General features: G+C 38.1%; 2 protein-coding genes across 2 annotated transcripts; both read left to right on the plus strand.

The window, feature by feature from the left end:
• LOC148125310 (uncharacterized) lies at positions 1 to 183 on the plus strand. Its single transcript, XM_026700691.2, has one exon. The coding sequence runs from the start codon at positions 1 to 3 to the stop codon at positions 181 to 183; it is 183 nt and encodes a 60-aa protein (XP_026556476.2).
• On the plus strand, positions 149 to 27,524 carry BCL9 (BCL9 transcription coactivator). Its single transcript, XM_026700690.2, has 7 exons — positions 149 to 282; positions 1,646 to 1,962; positions 5,692 to 5,881; positions 10,344 to 10,440; positions 10,767 to 13,011; positions 17,947 to 18,207; positions 25,436 to 27,524. The coding sequence occupies exons 1-7, from the start codon at positions 230 to 232 to the stop codon at positions 26,536 to 26,538; spliced, it is 4,266 nt and encodes a 1,421-aa protein (XP_026556475.2). The 5' UTR covers positions 149 to 229; the 3' UTR covers positions 26,539 to 27,524.

The following is a 27,524-nucleotide window of genomic DNA, read 5'->3' on the forward strand; positions in this document are numbered from 1 at the left end:
ATGAGAGACTTCCTTAAAAAAGCAGGAGTCACTCATTTGGAGAATGTTGGATTTGCAAGAGGAAAAGGTCCAGTGCAGCAGAAAAGAGAAGCACGGAGGAGAAAGACAAGTAGGTCAGTGGCACTGAAGAAAGCACGTGGCAGAAAGTGTTTCACAACAGCCAAAAGCAACAGAAGGACTTGACAAAAGCCTGTCAGTGTGTGTAATTGTGTGCTTAGGATTTCTGTCAATGCATTCCAGTAACCCCAAAGTGAGAAATTCCCCATCAGGAAATGCCCAAAGGTAAGAAATGTTCATTGGCCTTAAATAGGGCATGATTATGCTATGTAACTGCTAAATAAATATGAATTATAGAATATTTCAATATATGTATTATCTGCTGAGTATTCTTAAATTTTGTTGAACTTTGTGGAACACAGTGAGAATTATGTTCATTTCTTCTCAAGGGCTTTCTACTTTTGTTTTGAATTTCATTTGGAGAAAGTTATTCAGGCATTATATTTGATTTTCCTTTTAGTCTCCATTGGGAATCTCTGGTGTAATTTTTGCTAGATACATTTTAGGAGAAATGATAACTGTAATCAATGTGTTAGACATGCCATTCTATTTTTTTTTCTTTTGAGGAGAGTGGGAGGGCAGAATAAAAACCAGGAAGCATTTATATTTATATTCACCATAGATATTTGTAAAAACACAGTCTATTCAAGACTGAACTTTATTTTAAATTTATTAAAAAGAGAAGAATAGTAAACCACAAGTAATTTGGTTCGGTTCTGCTGAAGTAATTTTTTTTAATGAAAAGCCATGCAGATATGAGTGCAGAGAATTTTCTCTGTCTTATTGCTGATTCTAATTTCATTATATTTGAGAATTAATTGATATGTTCTATTCAGTGGCTGACTGAATTTTATAGCACCAAAAGTATTGTATTCCTATGAAAACTAAAATTTTAAGAGAATTTAAATGGTATTCCAGACTAATTTCCATTATCAGAGATGTTTTCTCCAATTTGGAATATCTCTGTGTAAAATTATTAAATATATAGTGGCTATTGGGTGTAGTTTTGGAACAATTTATACATTAGCTCCATGCAGAGTATATAAAGTAAGAAATTTGGATCCAATCTTTTAATTATTACTGTGTGATAATATTTGCATCTATCAGTTAAAAAGTAATGTAAGATAGAAATTTATAATGTAATTTTCTAAGTAGAACAATCATTTCTGAGCTGGCTCTTTTCTGACAATTGAGCTGTTTGAATCCAGAGGGGTGGTTTTGTGAACATTATGGTGTCTTGTTATTTACTTTGTGCTGATCTTAATGTGAGGCATGTCTTTGTACATAGAAACCATTGTCTTTATTGACAGAAGTCAAAGAGGTACATCCTCGTGTAACTGACTGGTTCCTAGGATCTGGGAGGTTGCTATCTTGCTCTCTTCACTAAAGTAATAATGCCTCAAACAACTTAGTTACTCTCTTAGTTACATTTTTTAAAATAGGAGCTGAACAATAAGCATATAATGAATTAATTTCTTGGAGTTTCCTCACTATATAATAAGACTGAGTTAGTGCTGAATAAATTGGTGTGTGTATTATTATATGTTGTGTTGTATTGTATATTACTCTCTTCATTTTTCCTTGCCAGTAGTCCTAAGTCAAAACAGGAGGTGATGGTCCGTCCCCCTACAGTGATGTCCCCATCCGGCAACCCACAACTGGACTCTAAATTCTCCAATCAGGGTAAACAGGGGGGTTCAACAGGCCAATCCCAGCCTTCTCCATGCGATCCCAAGAGTGGGGCCCATACACCAAAAGTGCTTCCAGGACAAGGAGGAGGCATGGGGTTGAAGAATGGGGCTGGCAATGGGTCAAAAGGGAAAGGAAAGAGAGAAAGGAGCATTTCAGCCGACTCATTTGAACAGAGAGATGCTGGAACTCCCAGTGATGAATCAGAAGTCAAAGGTATGTTAATATGCAAAAGTGCAGAAATATGGATAACTTTTTATATTGATTGAGAGCTTCTATTATTGATCCTCTGTAAAAGCATGAATAGGAATATGTATTCATTATGTAGTGTTTCATAGATAGGATCCTAGAAGGGTACACACATACACACACGTTTAAGTTTCTTAACAGTCTTTTTCTTTTTCGATATACTTAAACGGAAGGCATATTCCCTTGGCCAGTAACATGATACAGAGAGTCTCAGTGGCTTCCTACCAGAGGACTCTTTTGTCTCAGAAAAGAAAAGGTCTATCTTTCTGTATATCTGAAGGAGGAATGTTTCTTCCATAGGTTTAAAGAGAAAGCCTTCATTTTTCAAACATTTAATAAGGAGCAGTTAGTGAATTCAGAAGTAATATATTTTACAAGTATAAGAAATTTATTTTAGAGGGTCTGTTTATATTTATCTCAGGAATGATGCTGCTGAATTTGTAGTAGTTTGGTTCATTTGTGAATAATTCTGTGGAATTATTTTTAACCCAGTATAACCTGTTTGCTAGTGCTCTCCATGAATTTAGTCTGCGTTCACACAATTAGCCCAATTAAGAGTATTGATGCTGATCTTTAAAATCCTAAAGGGCATAAGGCCAGAATGGTTAAAGGCCTGTCCCCTTCATTCTAGACTACTGTCTCCTTAAGTTCTAGTGGAGAGATCTTCTTTCCACATGTTTTATTATGATTGGGTAAATTATATCCTTAGAATTTCCAGCTCCAAAAAGCTGAACTGGTGGACTTTTTTAAATGAAGGATTGTTCTTTAGGAAATAAATGCACAAAGTACATTGAGTGGCTTCAGATGCTACTTGGCTGCTTGCCGATAGTAACTAAACAGTATGAGTTTGGTTGATGGGATTAATTCTACAGCCCGTTAACAATTAGCCATGATGCTGCATGCTTTTTCTGTTGGCACTTTCATTGATGTTCTGTGGCTTCTAGCTCCCCATGCTCAACTCTATAGAACTGTGTGAGTTAGGGACATTTCTATAATAGCAGCATAAAATCAGTATAAATAGTATAATAGCAATATAAATAGGCTTGGCCAGTATCCAATACTTTCTAGTATTGAACATCTTTCTAGTATGTATTCATGTGTGCAGGGGTATTTCTCTAATTATATCAAATATATCTGTTCGTTAGATTGAAATCCTGTTTCCTGGTACAAGTCATATATCCTTTCTTTTCCCCCCTTTTCCTTCTACGGTATTAGAATAGATTGGGATAATTGATAAGTTAACAACCTTTAATAGTGATATTTTCCTTGAGTGTTATCTAGTTTAATTTTTGTATCTCTGATAAGAATTTTTTTTTAATTTATTTAAGATTGTTATGCACCCAGAATTATTTGATGGGATGGATGGCCATACAAATTAAATAAACAAATAAATGATTGGCCCAAAATCAACAAGCTACTATAGTAGACTTGAGTCTGGTTCTCTCAAGTTCTACACAAGACATACTACAGTGCACATTGGGAAGTTGTTTCTAGTTTGATGCCTTCAGATTGCATTGCTCTGAACCTCTTTGCCTATTTGAGGCTTGGTACTAACTATAGTTTACATTGAATCTCCAAGACAAGATATACATAGCTAAGTATAGAATCAAATGGACAATACCAAATTATTTTTAAAAATATATGATAAATTTGTAAGTTGTTCTTTTGAACACTTGTATTTCAAATTTACCATATATTTAAATTAATATTTTAGAAGATTTTATCTTCTATTAGGTTTTCTAATTATTATTTTTTGTTATTGTGTAATTGATGTTAGAATAATCTTGAGGAATAGGGGAAGAGATGCTGCCTGGGAAACAATCAAACAAGATAGGGGAAACCCTGGTGTTGTTTAATACTCAGAAGGAATCTCGGGGAAGGCCCACCTTAATGGATCAGGTGGTTAAAAATGAGCACAGGAGATTTCTAATATCAGATTTGTAAGATTCTGTTGTAGCCTTAGAATAACATTGCATTAGCTCATCTGGTCATGTTTCCTGTCTGGTTTACCTGGGATGGCTGACATGTTATTTATGAATCTTACTTTTGGTTTATTTGAGCATTTTAAATTTTGTAGTCATTATATATGTTGAAAGCTGTTCTTCAATAATGTATGCATTACAATGTCTGAGTTGAATTCTTAATATTAATTACTCATAGGTAGTCTTCAACTTACAACCACAATTGAGTTGAAAATTTCCATTGCTAATCAAAGCAGTTGTTAAGTGACGTTTGTCCAATTTTGGACCCTTTTTTCCACAGTTGTTAAATAAATCACTGCAGTTGTTAAGTCAATCATGTGGTTGTTAAATGAATCTGGCTTCCCCCATTGACTTTGCTTGTCAAAAGCCAACCTGGAATGTTGCAAATGGTAATGACAACATCCTGGGACTTTCATATATACATGCCAGTTGCCAAGTGCCTAAATTTTGATCATGTGACAATGGACTGCTGCAATGGTCATTAAGTGTTGAAACCAGTCATAAGCCACTTTCTTCAATGCCATTGTAATGGTCACTAAACTAATGGTTGTAAGTAAGTCAGTGACTGCTTATGATTTGCTTAAGTGCCAACTATTCACAAGCATGTTAAGACAATGGAAACATCTTTCCCGAATGGGATTGGCCCACCCCACTCATGCTGGCAAAAGAGCCTTCATTAGCTAAGGAATATCAGCTGTGGAATTCAGGAGAATAGCCTTCTCTGCCACAGCTCCTGCCCTTTGGAACGTCTTGCTACAGGATATAAGATCTGCCGCCTCTTTTAACATACAATAAAGCCCTATGCTGATTGCTATAGGATCCCGAAAGAGAAACTATTGGCTGGAGGTGGTTGGTACACTAACAGAGAAGGTTAACTCAACTCTCTCCTCCAAACCTTAGTTTTAGTTTGTTTTATTTTTTTGCAATTTTTGTAAAAAAAAATTTATAATTTATAATTTTTTTATAACTGTTATTATAAGTTGTTTCGTCCTGATGTAGGCAGCTCAGAGTTGTGAGATGGACACATACATTTGATAAAAATAAACAAACACAAACAAACTTTGATGCAAATGCCCCACAGCTTTAGGAACTTGTAGTAGCAGTAAAGGAAACTAGAACTTTGTATTTTGAACCTCTATTTTCCCCATTGACCTGTTTGCTTTATTTTCTTTATTTGCCACTTTATAAGCCTGAAGCAAGAACAATGTTGTATACTTAATTTTTTGCAAGATTTTATAATTCCCCCATGCTTTAATACTTAATAATAGTTAAATATTGGGATAGTGTCGATTCCTTACACAATATCAGTATTCAGTTTTTCAGTGATCCAGGAATTACTTTTGTACATACTCTTAAAAAAAACCCTGTTGATTATAATGTGTCATATTTATTATATACTTTATTTGCTGCAGACTACAAGGAGTAGAAGCAGCTGCTATCTTTGCTGAACCATGAAACTTGTTTTGTGTGTTACTATCCCAAAAGTTTTGTGAAATAGTTATTTCTTCCAAAGCTTTCAGCTAGATGCCATTTTGCTTGGGATGTTCCCTTGCTTTGAGGCTTCTACTAAGTAACATCAATACATTATTTTGTGGAAGGAGGACAGCTCCCCCCACAATTCTGTTTCACTTAAATTAAATTAAAAGGCTGTTGAAGAAATCAAAACCTATACTCTACTCTTCAAAATAAACTCTCTTCACTTATTTCTTTCTAGATCTTGGTTCTTCTGAACATACAAAATCACAAGATGCATCACATACAACACACTCCATGCTTCCTTCAAATAGTTCTGTTCCCCGGTCTTCCACACCTTCCCATGGTCAGACTACAACTTCAGAACCAGGAAGCATACAGAAGACTCCATCCAAAGTGGTCTATGTTTTTTCAACAGACATGGCTAACAAGTAAGTGGATCCATTTTAAAATAATAATTTTATTACAAATTAAAATTACAATGGTAAAAAATGGAATAAAAAGAAAAATAGAACTGCAGAAAAGAAAAAGAAATAAAAAGATAATGGAAAAGGAAAAAAAATAATAGGGGAAAGACAAAGAAAATATATATAAATTACTTCCCCCTTCATTACAACAAATATAAACAATTTTAGTAGCTTAATGATTCCTATTTCCCATATCCCATCTCTTATGTATGAACAAATCCTTAATAATCTCATCAAAACCTGACCAGCAAAAGTCTATTAAGTATTATTAGAGATAACATATCTATTTTAACCTTAATCAAGTAAATCAATTTTATATTTAATTTCAGCAATCTGGATTTCTTCGTCTCTTTTCTCAGAATTCTTCACAGCTTTGACAAGCCTCCTTTGTAAATTCAATACAGGAAAATTATCAAGGTCTTTATCAGGCACAACCCCAAATATGAAACATATTCTTTATTTGCTTACACCTAATGAACATAATATTGCCTGACTAAAGCTAGAACCTTGTAACCTTATAGCTATATCCTGAGAGATTCTGGAGTATGAATACCCTGAACTACTACTTTCCTCCTTCATCTGTTTTAGGACTGCATAGTCTCTTAGTTTGGGCTTCTGTCTGAAATGTATTGCCTCTTCCCTGGGAAACTGTGGTGCTACTAAGATTCCCCTCCACCCCCCCAAGTGCATATTCCATCACAGATTTCTTTATATAGGATAATCTTCATATTTTGATTATTGCTGTCCTGTAGAATAATGCCAGATTTGTCTTTTTGCAGGTTATTCTTAATGAGAAGTGGCAGCCAGTCATAGCTTGCTGTTATAAATATATCTGGTGTAATTATTATCTATACATCTATCACATCATATGTGTGGTACATATTTTTCTCTGTGTTGAAGTAGGTTTATTGTAGAAACACTAAAAATACTGTTCTATGAATATTTGATGATCCCCCTCTATATTCCAGTATAGGATTTAAACTGATAACTCTACCAGGGAAGGACAGTATTTGTTTAGATTATCATTTATTGTAGAACTTGACTGAGGAATGTGTGAAAGAATGAAGGCATAAATGTAAAAGGGAAAAAAGCCTAAACAATGGAGATTTCTGAAGAAAATGGAATTAAATTAGTGAAAAGAAGGTTTGATTAAGACCTATATGTAAATGACTCAAGACAATGGGAGGAAGACCAGTACATCCAAAACTGTGTTGTGTTAGTTGAGTGTCCTACCTTCATTGAAAAGTAAAGCGTTGAGGCTTCGGGCTTTCAGTTGGGCTTCCAGTTCTTCTTTTGCAATTACCTTTTGAGTCTTTCCCTCCTTATGGAGGGCGTCAGTGATGGTTTTCTGCACAACTGTCAAGTCAGCAGTCTTTCCCATGATTGGGTTCCTACTGTATATGACACTGGATAACTTTAAAATAGGAACCAAATACAAATTCAAGGAAAGGAGATAGCATGGTGGCCCTTTGCACAAATGCAAACCCATTATAAAAAAGATAGAGAACAATTTGGCTTTAATACGATTCCACAAGAATTAAATAAAATATGGCTAGGAGAAGAAAAGAAAACAATTAGTAAAACATATAAGTATCCTTTGGACTACAAATTAAAAGAAGAAACAGTTACAGAATCTCTGATAATTTGGGCTAAAAATGTGGGCCATAGTGTTGAATTAGATAAGTCTGAACACATTTGGCAAACAAATTACAAATTAAGCATGTCAGTCTCATATAAATAAAATTTATATAAAATGGTTCATCGCTGGCATCTACCTCCTGTGAGACTGGCTAAGATGTTCCCCAATCTACCACCCAATTGTTGGAAATGTAACTACGTGAAAGGAACATATTTTCACATGTGGTGGACTTGCCCATGTGCTCAGAAATTTTGGAGAAATATTAGAAATAGGATTTTAAATATAACAAAACAAAATTTAAAACTTGAACCCAAAACCTTTCTGCTAAGTATGATAGATTCAAACATGGAGAAAAAATATCAATATTTAATTTTGTATATCATAACTAGAATAACCTACGCACAAAACTGGAAACTGTCTTCCATTCCTTCAGAGGATATGGTAATTAAAAAAAATACTTGAATGCGCTGAGATGGATAGCCTAACCAAACTGTTAAAAAATAAAGAAGATAGTGGCTGTTATGAAATATGGAACATTTGGTATGAGTGGTTAAAGAAAAGGTAATATTTGATATTTGGATAAGTTATGGAAATGGCAGAAGACGTGCATTTAATCACAAACTATATAGAGAAATTAAAACATTAAAAGAATGAAAGAATTATTGAATTAGATAAGATAGGTCATGTCAGTGATAAAGATAAAGAAAAAAAAATAACCATTGCTCAATGTATGCTGTAAAATGTGTGTGTGTGTGTGTTTTGTTCAAGTACTGCAGCTCAGAACATTGGACTGCTGTGAGGAAGTTTGGAGGAAAGGAGGGAAAGAGTGGTAACTCCCTGAGTAGAAGTAGAAAACAAAGATTATCCGTTAGATTGAGATAATGTGGAGGCTAACTTCAATCTGCGTGAGAACTGGATGGAAGAGTTTGGTCGGGGAAATTATATTAGGTAGAGACAGATCAATTTAGAGGTTGGGTCAATTGCCAAGAAAGAGAGATTCTCTGGAGAGATATTTGTAGTGGCATGTAACCCTTGGGAAAACTCAGGATGGGAGGGACTGTATAAATCAATAGAGGACCTGGTAAAGAGAAGAGGATTATGGTTATAATAACAGAAACGTTTGGTAGGATATGGGCAAAATGAGTTTTACAGGGCGTTGGAAAATTATGGCCACTTTCTACTTCAGTGATTTCTTCCCCAAATCTTAAGATGGTTAGAACTTGAGATCAAGATAAATGTCAGGTCCACTTGCAATAAATCTATCACTATCCATGACCATTGTGAACAAGAGGGCAGATATTGGTATTACTGAAAACGGTAAGTTTGAGTATCAGATGTGTTCACTTGAGTTTCTGGTGCTACATTAGGCTTCATACTTAGGCAAGGAGGAATGGAAGTCATTTTCTGTGACACCTTGTGAGAAGCTCTATTTTGTGTGTGACTGGAGGTAAGACTTTGCTTGTGTGGTAAGGATTGTGGGAGAAGCTAGGAATGCTACTGTTCTGCTATTGAATTCCAGTTCAAATTGCTAGCACTTAACAGTGAGTTGGTTGTTGATTCCTTTGTACACTAGATTTGGTCTTCAACTCAGAACAGATGGCATGTGTTGGTGGAGGACATTTCTTTTAGCAGCTTGTCATAGATTATTCCTATAATTTGGATTGGGTTAATCAGGCCCAACATTTTCTGCAGAGAGAATGGTCCAATTAAAATGATTTCTCTTAAGTTCCTAATAGACTTGACAGGCTTATAAAGGCATTTGGAAATTTATGAATGATTGAATGGGAAGTTCTGTTGGGCATAGAGTTAATTTTTGGAATGCCAAAACAATGCAAATGCTTGGTAGGATTGCTGCTGAGTGATTTCTTCTATTTGTTGGTCCTAGGGGAGTACTTTAAGGAATTCCCTCAGATGAAATGGCAGAAAAGATACCAAGAATGACAATGTAGGGGGGGAAGTGAACATAATTGAATTTGGATAGAAATTTAGGTCTGAGCCTAACTTACAGTACTAAAGGGATTAAGTGTTGTTACTTCTCTACCATTCTGCATTTTTTAAATGACCTGAATCCTGTTGAGTAAGGTTAGGTCAGAACCAGGAATGAGCTGCTATGAAGGCATTTGTGGATAGAGTTACTCATTTTGGACTGGGAATCTGTCTAAAGAGTTGACCAAGATTATGCCCTTGAAATTGTGAATCTCCCAATTGACTAGAATCCTTGGTAAAGTTACTTCTGCTACTTGTGAACTTGATCTTATCTTGGCTTGTGTAGCTAGTATGAAGGTCTGAATGTCAGTAAATGCCTTTTTAAGAAATGTCTTGAAAGTTGTGCTGGTATGACTCCTGCTGAAGAGGACTTCCCTGAACCCACTCATATTAAATGACTATTGCCTAGTCATCATCCTTTCCTTTTTAGAGAAGTTTGTGACAAAGAATTCTGGAACAAGCAGATTATTATACCTGTTTTGTTCTAGTCATAAAAGTCATATTGTTTGCTCTCTATGGCAGGATTTGGGTGCAGGGAACATGTCTCTCGTCCTGATGCCTCTCTTCAAGATTTATCTGTATGAGGGAAAACATAAGATATGGCACTGGATTTGTAGAATTATTTGATTATAGGTATATGTTCCTTTGTCTGACATTAGCTACTAGAATCTATTCAATTGGAACAGGTTTTTTTATATATTTTATCAACTGTCGTTTTGGGTTATAAGAATTTTTAATGGCAGAGAAGAACATTCTAGAATCTAAATGATGTCTTAGATGCATCTGTTTTGTTTTCCTTAGGGCTGCAGAAGCTGTATTGAAGGGACAAGTAGAAACTATTGTCTCTTTTCACATTCAGAACATCTCTAACAAGGCAGAACGAAGCAGTGTATCCTTGGTAAGTAACTTGATAAATGGGAGAAGAGAGTGTAGGATACAAAGCTGGACAGAAAATTGTTATATATTATTTGTATTACTGTGCATTTTTTCCAGGTCCTCATTTGCCAAAAGAGGCAGGCTTACTTTATGTAGTTCGATTTGGGTGGGTTACTTTTTATTTTGATTCAGGTAGAAAGAAGGTTCTGGCAGAGGAGACATAAAAATGTTGTAACCCAAAATAAATTCCTCATCTTCAGAAGTTGAATAAGATCAGATGATAAGATTTTATGTTTGTGAAAGCATCTTTGATCAGTTTCTTCTTGTGAAATTCTCTGTTTTCTTCAGAACACTCAGCTTCCGCCTCTCCGAAATGATACAAAGCCTCAAGTTCCATCACAGCTGCCTACTTCACAAGAGCAAACTCCTCCCCAGAATGCAAAAATGCAGCAGACTCCTCCCATTCCAGTTCCAGCACCAGCACCAGCACCTAAACCTACTAGCTCTTCTTGCCCTATTGACCAAGACAATCCTGGCCTGGAAAGTAATGTGATGCCCGCAGGAAGTCCTGCAAACTCCACTCCTCTACAAGCTGAAGGATTTGGGCAAACTTCAACGCCCAATAATCGAGCAGTTAGCCCAGTTTCCCAAGGGAGTAATAGTTCCACTGCAGATCCTAAAGGTCCCAACCAGCAAGTATCTGGAGGAGATCCACCAAATATGGGTGAAAATCCAGATGGGCTATCCCAGGAACAACTGGAGCATAGAGAACGTTCGTTACAAACTTTGCGAGATATTCAACGAATGCTTTTCCCAGATGAAAAAGAATTTGCTGGAGGCCAAACTGGGGGGTCCCAGCCAAATTCTGCAGTTCTGGATGGTCCCCAAAAGAAATCTGAAGGGCCAATACAGGCAATGATGGCCCAATCTCAAAGTTTAGGTAAAGGACCAGGACCCCGGACAGAAGGAGGGGCTGCATTTGGTTCCCAAGGGCACAGAGACATGCCATTTTCACCAGATGAAGTTGGACCACCATCCATTAGTTCTCAGTCTGGTCCTATTGTACCAGACCATCTGGATCATATGACCCCTGAACAAGTAGCCTGGCTGAAATTGCAGCAGGAGTTCTACGAAGAGAAACGGAGAAAGCAAGAGCAAGTTGTACAGCAGTGTTCCTTACAGGACATGATAGTTCACCAGCATGGCCCACGAGGATTAGTTAGAGGTCCCCCACCTCCATATCAGATGACCCCCGGTGATGGCTGGGGACCGGGAGGCCCTGAACCCTTTCCTGAAAGCATAGCAATGCCTCACTCACTACCTTCAAGAGGCATGCCCCCCCATCCCAATGTACCCAGCAACCAGATGCGACTGCCTGGATTTTCTGGAATGATAAATCCTGATATAGAAGGTCCCAGTGTCCCAAACACCACGGGTAGACCTGGGCTTTCAAGTGTTCCTTGGCCAGATGATATGCCAAAAATTTCAGATGGCCGCAATTTTCCTCCTGGGCCAGGTGTGTTCAGTGGTCCTGGACGAGGGGAAAGGTTTCCAAATCCTCAAGGTTTGCCTGAAGATATATTCCAGCAGCAATTAGCAGAAAAACAACTAGGACTTCCTTCTGGCATGAGCATAGAAGGAATTAGGCCTGGCATGGAGATGAACCGGATGATTCCCCCTCAAAGACACATGGAGCCTGGCAATAACCCCATGTTTCCACGTATGCCGGTTGAGGGACCCATGAGCCCTTCTCGGGGGGAATTTCCAAAAGGAATACCACCTCAGATGGCAGCTAATAGAGAGTTGGAATTTGGGATAGGCGCCAGCAGCATGAAAGGGGATGTCAATCTGAATGTCAACATGACTTCCAATCCACCAATGTTACCTCAGAAAATGAGGGAAGCTGGAGTGGGTCCAGAAGAAATTATGAAGATGCGCCCAGGTATCTCAGAAATGCTCCCCACTCAGCAAAAAATGGTTCCTTTGCCATTTGGTGAGCATCCTCAACAAGACTATGGAATTGGCCCAAGACCTTTTCATCCTATGTCTCAGGGCCCAGGTGTTGGTCTTCGGAATCATAGAGAGCAAATAGGGCCTGACCAAAGGACTAACAATCGTCTTAGCCACATGCCACCACTACCTCTGAACCCCTCCAGTAATAATCCAAACAGCCTCAACACGACTCCTCCGGTTCAACGCAATCTTGGACGCAAACCTCTGGATGTCTCTGTTGGTGCAAGCCAAGTTCATTCTCCAGGCATAAATCCACTTAAATCTCCCACAATGCGCCAGGTTCAGTCTCCCATGCTGGGTTCTCCTTCTGGAAACCTCAAGTCTCCCCAGACTCCATCACAGCTGGCAGGGATCCTTGCTGGTCCAACTACCGCAGCCGCAGCTGCTTCAATCAAATCTCCCCCAGTTATGGGTTCTGCTGCCGCTTCACCTGTCCATCTCAAGTCTCCATCCCTCCCTGCACCTTCTCCTGGATGGACTTCATCTCCAAAGCCCCCATTGCAGAGTCCTGGAATCCCCCCAAACCACAAAACATCTCTTGCTATGTCTTCACCAGCCATGATGGGAAATGTTGAATCAGGTCAGGCTTATTTTTTCTTATGCCTTGTTGATCAGTAGTGTCCCTTGCTTGTTCCTAAATTGTTCTTCTCTGGTGCTATTAACAATGCTCAGCAGTTGAGCAGGTCAATTTGTTTCTCTTGAGAATTTAGTCGTGAGAATACAGTCTCTTTGAGTTCTATGGTTAGTAGAAATATAGTAAAAATCATCTAAATCTTTAGCAGTTCTTAAAAGTAGGTAAATACAATGTCAGTTGAACAACACATGACATATTACACCATGTCATCATTTATTTTACAAAAAAATAAATAAATCTAAAATGGAGAAGCCATGTGAGACCAGTGGCTTTTCTAAGATGCCTTTCCTTTTTGGCATTGTGTTAACACATAACACATAACCTCAATGCTAGAGACCAGCAAAGTCCTCAACCTTTAGCTTTTATAGAGGTAGTCATAGTTGCTGATGATCAATTAATCAAGAGCATTTGATTAGCAGAACCTGGCTGCTGCTTAATCCCTTTATACCTATGGAAGCAAAAAGGATATGCTTAATTTTTCACACATGACTTCTCTATTTTAGATTTCTTTTTGTAAAATAAATGATGACAAGGTATAATATGTCATGTGTTGTGTTCATCTGAGGCTCTATTTGCCTGCTTTTTAGAACTGCTAAGCAGCAGATGATTTTTGCTATGTCCTGATACATAAAAATCATAGAACTCAAGACGGCATACTTTCTTTTTCACATGACTGTATCTTCCCTCTTTAATGTTCAAACTAAAGCAAAGGGCTAGGGGTCAGTAATCTAGTAACAGAATTGGTGGAAAACTGAATTGATAATTGAGTAAGCTGTTTAAATGTATGTTCCTTGTTTAGCAGCCTGACGTACCTATCTAATTTGATTGATTACATTATTAAGCAGAACTATTGAGAACATGGCCATTAGTTAGAGGACCATTTTGAAATAGGATGTCCTTTATATCCATATTGTTGTAATAATACTGAAATAGCTTGTTATTGCTGCCTTCTGGGAACATTCTTGGTCAAATCTATACCTTGATGATTTGTGGTGATCTTCCTTCCAAGTATTAATTGGATGCGGCCCTGCTTAGTTTTTTGACATTGGTCAGGATTGGTTAGATTCTGGCACCAATCTGAGTGTGGCATAAAATTGTCACAAAGAAATTTTTGAAAAAAGACCCAGAAATGGTAAACTATCTGTATTTTAGTGGATTCTAGAGATGTCACACAAATGCTCTTTCTCACTATGCACTCTCATGGAAGTTAGTTTAGTATTTGGATTTGACTCTATTGTGAATTGTCAGAGAAATGTCAGTTGAAATTTTAATGGGTTTTACTGTTCCACAAAATGGAATTCCTTGGTTTTGATTCACATGGCCTTGTTTTCCCTGCAGAATTGCAAGTGCCATTTAATCTTCCAGATTTATAGTTTTCCAGATTTAAAGGCAATGGACTATTCTCACCCTGTAAGGTTGTAATAAAGCAAGTCTCCAGTGTGCAATGTTTGCATGTAGTTGTTTGATAGATCCAGCCTTGGGAGCAATTCAGTCTACGAAATCACATTATTCGGGGGAATTAGGAAGGCAACCAAGTCAACTATTTGGATACACTGTCCTCTAGTGTTTCAGAGAAATCATTGCAATGGAGCAGCAATCTGCTTTTGTTAATAGTAGGGATCTCTTGTAATTCTCAGGCAAACAGAATTTTGACCTTAATAGTGATTAAACTTTTGAAAGTTTATGAAAGTGTTGCTAGTTTCCTATCATTGTTCAACATGATAATGGTGAGACCACAGCTGTACATAATTTTTCCAGCTCATATATGCTTTTTCCTTTAAGTAACCCAGGCAAGGGAATATAGTTTTATAGAATTATGGAATGTAAGGGTAGGAGGGGCACTTGGGGACCAACTAGTTCAGAGCTGTCAAACTCCCAGCCCACGGGCTAGATGTGTCAAGTGCTGGCCACGCCCACGCCTGATTTAGTGAAGAGGGGGAAAGTCCTGATACGTCACATGATGCCACTGTGACAATGTGAGTTTGACACCCCTGATCTAGTCCAACCCCCTTCCCAGTGTAGGAATGAATTCCTGCATGTATTATACACAAAGGTGTATAATAGATTTGACATTCCTAGGGATATTCGTAACAAAGGAAATTATTTGGCATTGCTGAAAAAAAATGATTAAAAAATGTGAAAATGCAGTCAATGTTTCTAAATGCAAGATCATACACTTAGGAAAAAAGAATACTTGCAAATTTGGTGGTGACCTTCTAGCTCCTCTTCGAAACAATTATACCACCACTGATGTATACTCACTGGGAAATATTGTTCATTTAAATCAGGGATGTCAAACTCAAGGCCCGCAGGCCGAATCCAGCCCACGGTGTAGTCAGATCCGTCCCGTGGGGCCATCCAGTTCTACCCAATGCAAAGAGAAAAGATCGGGCCAGCCTGGCTTCAACCCAGTCTACCCAGCGCAAAGAGGAAAGATCAGGCCAGCATGGCTTTGACCCGATCTACCCAATACAAAGAGGAAACATGCCAGCAGTTTGGGGAGTGGCATCAAGCTGGCCATGCCCACCCAATTGGCCACACCAACCCAGTTGGCGATGCCCCTCCCCCCAGGTCAACCGCAGCCCTGATGTGGCCCTCAATGAAATTGAGTTTGGTGCCCCTGATTTAGATTTATATCCAGCTAACGTAGTATGGCACAGCCTGCATTTTTGCATCTTCTCTGCTAGTATTTCTTGGGAAATCATGTCAAATGTTTAAGTCAAGGTAATATGCCCAGTGCATGACCACAATCTCTTAAGCTGGTCACCCTATCAAAAAAGGAGATGTTGATTTAGCATGATTTGTTCATGATAAACCCACATTGGCTTCTTTTAAGCAGTCATTCTATTCCCAATGATGCCAAAGTAAAGCTACTTTAGAGTTTTGCCTAGTATCAGAGTTAAGCCAGTTCATCTATAGTTACCAGGAAGGTGCTTCTTTTTTCAAATCTTCTTTTGAAGATTTGACCTTTTCTAATCATCTGGAACTATAGGTTTCAGGCAGAGGGACTTTGGAATGAGATCAGCAAGCTTTTTCATGACTCATAGATGTGATTGACCTGGTTCTACAAACTTAACTGATTTATAGTAATCAGGTGTTCTCTCCTTACATATCTTGAGGCCCCAATGTCTTTTCTGTTTCACTCCATTTAAACACAGTTCCCTTTGGGGAGAAGACTCAAAGGAAATCAGGAATCATGCCCTTTTCTTACCACCTATTATTATCTGACTTTATTCGAGCAGTTTCTTTTCTTTTTTTCATTTACTACTGACATAGCAAAAAAGCTGCTTTGATGTCTTTAGTTTGCCTATTTCCCCTTTAAGCTTAAGCTTTTATAACTTTCTGCAGATAGCTATTTGATGATAAACATCTTCGATGAAGTAAAATACTCAGATTTCATTTGAATGTGGATTAGAAGTGGTTTCTGAAATTCAAGAGTCACCCTCTGAAATAAAGTTCTCTTCCTCACTTTCTGATTATTAATCTGAGGCAGTAATATTTCCAACCAACACATCCTTGTCCTTTTATTTGTCCTATCTGAATACCAACCAAATTTAATTTTAGAATTATTAAAATAAAGCCCTGTGCTGTATCCAGGATGTGGCTTAAATTCTAAAACAATTTACCTAGAATTTTTGTTATGGCCATTAATTACTATTATATTAGAATATTAGAGGAAAAACTACAAGCTAGTTAGCTGTTTGCATTAAAAACAGTTTATAACAGTGTGTGAACTTCTAAGTGCTTCCTGCTTGTTCAGCTTTAGTTCACATGACCTCTGAAAAGGAGCTATAATGCTTGCATTGAGATTCCCACTAGTAAGGTAACTAATATTCAAAATAAATGTTTAATTAATGTAGGGAAGATTGTGAAAATGGTATTTTGTAAGCATTCTCTTTCAAAGCCACCTGCAAGTGCAATACATCTTGCCTGGCAATTCCTAATGGTACAAAATAGATCTGGTGACTACTACCACCATATTAATTAATGTCTTCTTGTTGTGAGGTGAGTAGCAAACAAATGGAATAAATAAACAAATGCTTGCTTTCAAACTGCTGTATAATCCCATGTAGTACATGTATTGTATATAACTCTTAACACTTGTGCATTTCTTGCAATAAAAATATCATCAAAAGCTGCAGTTGTTTCACTTGAGATGTAGCCCATTTTCCTTCCTTCCTTTCATTTAGCCGCTCACGTGACTCAGTATGGCTGTGTTGAAGACAAACTTAGCTATCACAGAAAGCAAAATGAGCAACAAGCACAGCATTTGTCTTTTCACGGTCCTGTCCTGTTTTTTCTTGAACATTGATGGACTAACAGTGGGAAGATCCTTACAAATTAGATAAAGGTCAATTAAATTACAGCACCTTTCTCTATCCCATCAAAAGAATTCTAAAACACTTTGAAGCTTAATTAGCCTTGAATAGTTAGATCTTGTAGTTTCCTGTAATCATTTATTCTGAAACACAGTGTGGCCAAAGGGTGGTCTTTGGGGAGAATGACTGTTGGGTTCAATTGTTTTTTGGTAGACAAATTGTAGAACAGTTTCCTGGTAATAGGATTTTTAGGCTCATCATAGCTCAGTGGGAGATCATGTGCTTTGCATACAGCAGATTCTAAGTTCATCCCTCACATGTTCAGTTTAAAAGGTCTAGCAGTAGAAGTGATGAGGAAGGTCTTTTCCTGCTGAGGAAAAAGTTCTATAAGTACATGAAAAGGCAAGATTAGAACAAACAAAAATAATGACATGCTATTAAGTAATTTCAAATAGCTGCAGGACTTCTAACTTAGAAGCCAGGAACTTTTGGCAATGCATATTTTTCTAATGAAGTTCATTAAATAATGTAAAAATATTAACTTGCATGTATTTGTTTCTAGGTGGTGCACCCCCTTCAACGGTTAGTCAGAATGCTCCTGTGACTCTTTCTGGAAATCTTCCTTCCAGCAGTCCTTATACAATTCCTCCAGAACCCACCCTGTCTCAAAATCCTCTTTCTATTATGATGTCCCGGATGTCCAAGTTTGCTATGCCCAGTTCAACACCACTCTATCATGATGCTATCAAGACTGTAGCCTCATCAGATGATGACTCTCCTCCAGCACGGTCTCCAAATTTACCATCAATTAACAATCTTTCAGGTAACTAGCAAGAATCCTGCAAATGTTGTTAATCAATCACATACAGTTCTACCATCTGTCTGGGAATAATGTAAATAAAAATAGTTATAGTTATTTTTATTTACATTTATTTATAAAACAGATGATTTTCTGAATTTTGCTCACTGAAATTATTCTAATAAATAGGGTGATTTGAGAGCAAAGAATTGACTATGATTAGCCAGACACAGTGAGCATGGTAAAAACTATATGCTTGGGGAGTTTTAATAATACATTTCATAGGACATACTTATAAGCATATATGCAGGGGCTTCCCCCTTATTGATCCACCCTTTTTCTTTCTTGCCTTTCTACCATCAGTACGTCTCTGATGGTAGAGAGCACTGTGACTGCCAGATTTTTTTAAATTATACAGTGGTGCTTAAAGGTTTATGAACCTTTTGAATTTTCAGTATTGATTCATGCATATATAGATCCACACAAGTCATCAGACTAGTTAAAGAAAACCCATTTAAACAAATGGGTCAAAAACATTTTGTTTCTTCATTTGTTCACTGGGAAAAATACAGGCGATATATTTGTGTATGGCAAAAGTATGTGAAACTTTTCTTTCAGTAACTGGTGTGTCCATCGTGGACAGCAATAGTTGGAACTAAATGTTTCCAATAACTGTCTTGCATATCAACTTGGAAGAATTTCAACAACTCTGGGATGCTGGTGGACTTCCTTGCATGAAATGTCCACTTACAAACCTTTCACAATATTTCTACGGGATGAAAACCAGACTTTGATTTGGCCATTCTTTTGTTTTAATCATTATTTGTTTCAATAACTCGTGTGTCTGGGTTGTTGTCTTGCTGCACAGCCAACCTTTTTTTGAGCTTCACTTAATGCTCTGACATTTTCCTGTAGAATTTGCTGGTGTAATTCCAAATTTCTGTAGAATTTGCTGGTACAATTTCTTGCCAATGATAACCAGCCATCCCAGCACAGAGGCAGCAAAGCAGACCTGAATTACCATGCTGTCACTACCATGTTTCACAGATGGATTAAGGTTTTTATGCTGAAATGCACTGTTTGCGTTTGCCAAACATAATGCTTTTCATGCAAGCCAAAGCTTCTCTTTTGGTTTCATCTATCTAAGAACACTCTTCAATAAACTTATAGCTCAATGATTCTCAACCTTTTGTTCACCATGGACCCAAAGACCTTTTGTGGCCATGGATCTACAAGATTTTACTGAAGATTTCAGTCATAATATTTCTTCAATCCTTCACGGAGACCCTGTGATGGCATCGCAGCCCCCAAGGATCCACAGACCCCAGAGAACCCATATTCTAGCTTATGCATGTGGCCATTGCTCATTGCAAACTGTAGATGGGCATCAATGTTCTTTTTTGATAATAGTGGCTTTTTCCTTGAAAGCCTAACAGACCTACCATCATTGTTCAGTACTCTCCTGGCGGAGGTCCTATGAACATTGACATTCATCAATGCAAGAAAGGCCTTTATTTTCTTAGATGTTAACCTGGATTTCTCTGAGACCACCAGAATATTAGGCCCCTTATTCTTAGTTGGTGAGCTACTCTTGGCTAGGGTAACAATGGTGTTGAATTGGTTCTATTTGTACATGATTTGCCTGACAGTGAGCTGGTAGAGTCCAAACTTTTTTAAAAAAATAAAAATTAAAGCCTTGGGAGTATCAATAACTGATTTTAAAGATTCTCAGGAATTTATTGTCGAAGCCATGCATACTTGTGTTGTAAAGATCAGACTTTGAAAGTGAATGCACAAAATTCCTTTATTTAAATAAATTCAAAACTGTTCACAAACTTTTAAGCACTACTATAATTTCCAGTATAAAGATTAGGAAAAAAGATTTTGTTCCTATCTCTCTTTGAAATAAGTATGCTTATAATACCTGTGAGTTAGTTCCTAGTCCAGGGACCATATTCACTTTTATTAATGTTTTATTAATTACATTTCTTATTACTTAATAAACATTGTGTTGTTTGGGTATTTAATTTGCTTAACAATATATTTTACATTCTTAACCTCTACCCCTTTTTTCCAGCCACTGATAAAATAGATTCCATGTTTGATAATATTCTGTATCTTCTTTTTGTTTCACTTTTAATGTCAGTCTGTCCATTTCTGCACGCTCTATTATCTTCTAAATTATTTCTTCATCTCGTGGCATTTCTTCATTTTTCAGCATTGCACAAATACAATCCTTGCTGCTGTCAAGACATGCAATATTAAATACATACTTTTCTTATCAAGTTTAGCTGATATTATACCTAATAAAAATAGTTCAGGTTTAAGATCTACATATTTTCCAATCATCTTTTCTAACTATGTATTTGTCCCCAAAAAATTTTGTTTTACCACAAGTCCACCACATATGATAGTCTCTGCCCATTTTTTGATTATGTTTCCAACATTTGCTAGACATATTTTTAAACGTTTTAGATAGCCTAGCCAGTGGTAAGTGCCATCTATAAAAAATTTTATATAGATTTCTTTATACGAAGTTGCCATTGTTAGGTTATAATTCCTTTCCCATAAATTTTGCTGTTCCTCTAATTCTATATTATGACCATTTTACCATTGTATTTTTTACTTGTACATTTTCCATTTTCAAATTTAGTAAAGTTATAAATCTTCTTGATTAGTTTTTCATCAAAATTCAGCAGTGTTTGATCAAAGGGTGTTTTTCTTTTATAAAAGCCATACTTTTTCATATCTAAATAATATCTAGTTTGCATTTGCAATTGAGGCCACCATGATAATTTAATGTCCTGGTCTTCCAGCTCTTGCTTCGATTTTAATTTTCCTTCAGAGTTCAAAATGTCTTTTATATGTCACATTTTTTTTCAAACTTCACCAGATTTGGGTATGTAAAGGCTTTCATCGTTGAGAGCCATTCTGGAATTTTTGAATATATTTTAGGTTTTATTTTTTCCCATACAGATATTAGTGAGTTTCTTATATAATGATTTTGAAAATATCTCTGGATTTTATTCTTCTCATACCATAGGAAGGCATGCCATCCCAATTGTTGGTCATGTCCTTCTAAATATAACAATCTCTTGTGTCTAGTTGTCCATTCTTTTAGCCATACATATATTACTTGGTAATATAAAAACCAATCTGGCAATCCAAACCCTCCATTTACTTTAGATTCTTGGAACATTTTCAGTTTTATTCTCGCTTTTTTCCTTGCTAATCCTTGCTAAGTTAATTTATTCAAGTCCTCAAAAAATGTTTTTTCAATTTTTATGGGTGTTTGAAACAGGAAAAGCAGTTTCGGTAAGATATTCATTTTTTACTGTAGTGATTCTTCCCAACATTGATAAGTGTAGGCTTTTCCATTTTCCCAAATCTGATTTTATTTGCTTAAATAATTTTATATAGTTATCTTCCTTTACTGGTGCACACCTCCAGGAAGCATATTCATGTGAATGCTATGTGTTTCCATAAATAGCTATGTTAGAAAACGAGAAGTGATCATGCTGACTGATATTTTAGAATAGAACAGAACAGAGCGCCCAATTTTGGGTCTAGTAGGCCTTCCTGTAGCCTCCTGGGAGCAAAAATGGGGCGTGGGTGTGGCACGCCTTCCCGTGGCCTGTTTTTGTTTCCAGGAGGCTGCAGGGAGGCCTACTAGGCCCAGAACGGGAAGCACGGGGGGGCACGCTGCACCCCCATGCATGTGCACATGACCCCCCCTTGCATGCGCATGCATCTCCCACATGCCCCCTGCCCCCCACGCATGCACAGCATGGATCCAAAAATAAGCTGGCCATGGGAGGTGCATGCGCATGTGCAATGAAGCTGAGCTGGGGCGATGGGTCACGTGCCCGCAGAGAGGGCTTTGCATGCCAACTGTGGCACACGTGCCATAGGTTCGCCGTCATGGCCCTATACCATTTCAGACAAATGGTTGTTCAATCTCTTCTTAAAAACTTCCAGTATTCGAGCATTCACAAATTCTGCAGGCAAGTTGTTCCACTTTTATTTTCATAAAAGCCAGAAGCAGATTCCAAGAAAGGATTCTTGATAATTATTTTGCGTTTCTTTATCAGATTAAGTGTTGTTTTAGGTGTTTATCTAATGGCAGTTAGACTTTTCATCTTGAAGTGCTAGCGCTTGAATTGAACGTGTACTAATGACAGCTCTGGGAGAGACACCACCCCCCCGAGCCCCATTTTCAGCCTGGGCGGCCTCCTGCAACACTCCGCCAGCCAAAACGGTGCAGGAGCCCCCAAACAGCCCCCCCATAGACCGTTTTGGCTGACAGAGTGTTGCAAGAGTCCATTCATCCTGGCTCCTCCCTCCCCCCCCCACCCATGGAGGACAACTATAATGTTGATCTGGCCTTCCAAGAAATCCAGTTTGATACCCCCGATCTAGAAAAACAAGTGGTTCTTGAGAGTGAGATCATTAAACTGTTGTAAGAGTTTATTCTTTAAAACAGTTTTAAAAAGCTTCTATATATAAATCGAGAGTTTTCCAACATTGATTCAGCAATTTTTATAAGCTCTTTGGAGAAATTTGGAATCTGGTGTTGGTGACCATTAAAATTCTTCCACAAAACATATTACAAACCTGTGTGATCAGACTCTGCAGGGTTGATGTTATCCTGTGCTCTTTTCTTTTAAAGAAAACGGCAAGAAAAGCATGCAGAGCATGCATCTGGAACCCCTTTGCTGGCAGTGGCTATAGGAGACATCTGTATTTTCTCTTAGTAAAAAAAGTAACTTGGTATATTTCTGTGTGTGTATTTCTTCCATTATGTTGTGTGTGTACATGCACTCTAGAAAATACAGAGCATTTTTAGATGTTTTGTATTTCAACTTTATTATTTTTATAAATAACTCAAGGCAATGAATGTTCCTAATACTCCTTCTTCCTCCTATTCCCCACAACAACCATCCAGAGGTGAATTGGGCTGTGATAAAGTGACTAGCTCAAAGTCACTTAGCTGGCTTTCATGCCAAAGGTAGGATTAGATCTCAGGGTTTCCTGGTTTCTAGTCTGGTGCCTTAACCAGAGACCAAACTAGACCAAAGTAGCATACACTACACTCTGATGAGAGGAAAAGAGAAAAGAGAAGCTTAGAATGGAAGAGTCAGTCATGTTTAAAGGTACTAATTCTCCCGTAGTACTGAGTTTTGGAGGATGGAGGTGGTGGTGGATGTTTTTCTCCATAGCCCCCAGACAAATCTGTTTTTGCACTTAACATATTTCCTGGCTGTGCCCGACACACCAAATTGGGTCTCATTCCATACAGTTTTCAGAATTACTATACTATACTAATTTTCAGGATTACTATACCATACAAGTTACAAAATCTGTTACAATGGGCATTGACGGAAGCCAGTTGCGAAGGTCACAATGGTGAGCATGGGAGGCTGTGACTGACCTAAATCTGTACCAATTGACAAGCACCCAAGTCACAATCATGTGATGCAGGGATGCTGCAGAGGCCATAAGCCAAGGGCCAGTCGTAAATCTACATTTTCATTGCTGTCAACATTTTGAACCATTGCTGAATGAGGCAGCCATTAGTCAAGGATTACCTATATGTAATTTCTTTGCCATATCATACTGGGTTGGAAAGACTAGACATGATAGGGAAAGAATAGAAACTACTGTTTCTAGAATTCTTTTCTCTCTTGATTGCTGCCAAATTTATGGATTTTTTCTCTCTAGAGTTTCTAACTGTTCTGGCCCATTTTTGAACATGATTTTATTGTTGGCTTCTTCCAAACAATGATTTGGTCTAATTCTTTTTGGCTTTTAGAAAGTCATCCTGCTGACAAACAGATTCCAGGCTTTCTTTTATCTAATTCTCTGTTCAGCATTCTGTAGAGCTAGAAAGAGTATAAATTAGACAAACTGAGAAAACATGGCTTTTTGGAACTTTTCCAGCTTCTTTACCAGCAACCTATGAGTTGTTATCTGCATCCCCTATGGTTCTGGGCTAGAGTGGTAAAGCCCTTTGTTGGATGTGTTTTTATGTGTTGTTTTTCTGGATTTCCCATCTTGTTTATTGTATAATATTTATATCTTGTTACTGTTAGATAAGTTAAGCCATAATGTTTCAAGCATAACTAGCAGCTCCAGCTTTCCTTTACACACACACACACACACACACACACACACACACACACAAACACACAAACACACACACAGCAAAGCAGGTATACAGATTAAGTCTGGGCTCAGAAGCACTGAGGAAGAAGCTGAAGTGTGTAATGGAGACAGTGTAATTATCTGTAAAACAGGAAAGGATAAATCTCTGGAGTAAGAACATTGTAGGCACAAGCATATGTTGGATGCTGCTTCAGGCTGTATGATTAGGATCAAGCATACTTACATAGCATAACTGCAAGTTGTTTGCACAAGAGTGGCTTTCTGTGGAAAAGACTTTGAGAAGTAGTGCTCTGGAGGTCTATACCTGTTTTCATCCTGATTTGCTCCCCCAAAGCTGATGTTTCAGTACTTCCCCATTATAGATTATAGTTGAATTTTGTTTATCAGATCAAATTGGTTCAATTCTTGAATAACAATTTCAGCTCAAAACCTGTAGTCGTTAAATTTTACTCATATCTTGGTTGATCCAGAAACCCCAGTGGTTATTAATGCTTAGAAAAGAGAGACTGCAACAGCAGATGGGTTGTAACTGTCTGAATTTCTTATTTATGTTACCTTAGGAGATTTTGCTTGAAATTGTTATAGCTTCCTGAAACAGTATGGGAGACATATTACCATATTTCTTTCTAAAGCATGATTTAATTATTGTATTGATATTTTCTGAAATGTATTGAGTTTGGGTTTCTCCTGTAAAAGTACTGGTGAAATTGTAAGCGGTACTGAAAATACTGACTGTAAGTGATGTATGGCCCTAGATTATGCCCTAGAATCCCTAGAATTACTGCAACATCCTTGCTTTGGCAAAGAAGCCAAAGTTTCAAAAATTTAGTCACTTAGTCATGAGAAAAGCATGATCAATATGGATCTATATTTATGTTTTCCTACATCTTTTTTTCCGTAAGAGAGAGAAAGGTATCTCTAATATCAGATAATATGGAGGAAACAACTATGTTGAAAAGCTGGGTATGGAAATAGCCTGCATGAAACACTTTAGCATAGCAATGAAGAAAAGTGGTTTTGTGTCTGTTAAATGGTTTTATGTTTTTACTTATTTTGTTCTAATATGCTTTTCCCTTGTTTTCTTCAGGAATGGGCATTAACCCCCAGAATCCTCGTGTTTCTGGTCCCAACCAACCAGGCTCGATGGCAACTCTTAGCCCAATGGGAATGACACAGCCACTAACTCATAGTAATCAGTTGCCCTCTCCCAATGCTATGGGAGCCAATATACCTCCTCACGGGGTTCCTGTAGGACCTGGCTTGATGTCACACAATCCAATGATGGGCCACAGTTCCCAAGACCCACCAATGGTACCTCAAGGACGCCTGGGCTTCCCACAGGGATTTCCTCCAGTACAATCTCCTCCCCAACAGATGCAATTCCCTCATAATGGTCCTAGTGGAGGACAAGGCAACTTCCCAGCTGGAATGAGCTTCCATGGGGAAGGACCTCTGGGGCGACCCACCAGCATGCCCCAAAGTTCAACCGATCCAGCACTTTGTAAGTCTGGAGGTCCAGGGGGACCAGACTCTTTCACAGTTCTAGGAAACAATATGCCTTCAGTTTTTTCTGATCCAGAGCTACAAGAAGTGATTCGCCCTGGAGCCACTGGAATACCAGAATTTGACCTGTCCAGGATAATTCCATCCGAGAAGCCAAGCCAGACATTACAGTATTTCCCTCGTGGAGAAGTACCAGGCCGCAAACAGCCACATAATGTTGGGCCTGGCTATTCTCATATACAGGGAATGATGGGAGAACAGAATCCAAGAATGGGGTTGGCATTACCTGGTATGGGAGGCCCTGGTGGCACACCTGATATTCCTCTTGGCGCAGCATCCTCTATGCCAGGCCATAACCCTATGAGACCACCTGCCTTTCTGCAACAAGGAATGATGGGACCTCACCACCGGATGATGTCACCAGCACAAACAGCTATGCCTGGCCAACCCACCCTAATGAGCAACCCAGTAGGCATGATTCCAGGCAAGGATCGAGCTACTGCTGGGCTATACAGCCATCCAGGACCTGTAGGTTCACCTGGTATGATGATGTCAATGCAGGGCATGATAGCACCTCAACAGAACATCATGATTCCTCCACAGATGAGGCCACGGGGCATGGCTGCTGATGTAGGAATGGGAGGATTTAGCCAAGGCCCTGGAAATCCAGGGAATATAATGTTTTAAGCTGCTACGTAAAGACTGGATGGTTCCAATCCTTGTTGAGATGAAATTCCAGGAGCACAGTTTGATCATGCAATAGGTGAAAACAGACCAGAGGATGCTTTGGAAAATCTCGAATGTATGGAATTTCCTGAAAACAAATGAATTCATTTTAACAGGTTGTTTTTTTAAAATTTATTTTTTAAAAATTATTTTTGTGTACTTGGGTATCCTGTGATGGCACCTGCTTTGAAAATCTGTAGCTGTATTTTGAGAATTGCCATTTGTCACGAGTTGCACCATTCTCTGTATGTTTACGTCCTTCGGACTGGCTTCTCCCAGGACTCACTTATCTTTGGGGATTATTTTTGTGTACTGTACTATATTGTAAAAGGGATTTTAGCAGAGACTTTAGTCTTGGGGGTGAAAGGCTGTTTACTTTTAGGTGGAAAATCCATCTTCAGAACTTTGGACTATTTTCCTTCAACTCAATCTATAGAAAAACCAAACTACAACCTCAGAGCAGAGTATTAATGAAAAGCACAAAAGGAACTGAAGTTCAGTTGAGGGGGGTAAACTTAAAAAAAAATAAGTTAAGGACATATTTTTCAGATTATGAGTGCTGTCCAGCACTTTGTCTCTCCCTCCCACCCCTTTACTGTCTCCTCCTCTGGCAGCTGCAATACATTGTATTATTTTGGGGAGCGTATCTAGGAGAGCCCCTTCTTGTGCTGAGAGTGTTACCACTTTCAGGAAGAGGCTGGACTTGGACACTGTTACACTTGAAAGTAGTCTTACTGTTTCTTATTTTCTCAGCACCCCTGCCTCCTCCCTGCCCGGTGACATTAACGTGGGAGTGGAACAGACACTAAAAGTTATCCTGACATTTTTGTGGCTTTTTTTTGTCCCCAGCGTAAAACGTTCTGTGTAACCTCCATTAAATTTGGTACAAAACCACTTGCCAGGGCTGTGGTGTCAGAAAAATAAAATATATTGTTTCTTACAAAAAA

This window comes from Pseudonaja textilis, chromosome 7, assembly GCF_049901715.1.
Source record: "Pseudonaja textilis isolate UNSWEBS1 chromosome 7, rPseTex1.2, whole genome shotgun sequence".
NCBI classification, from domain to species: domain Eukaryota; kingdom Metazoa; phylum Chordata; class Lepidosauria; order Squamata; family Elapidae; genus Pseudonaja; species Pseudonaja textilis.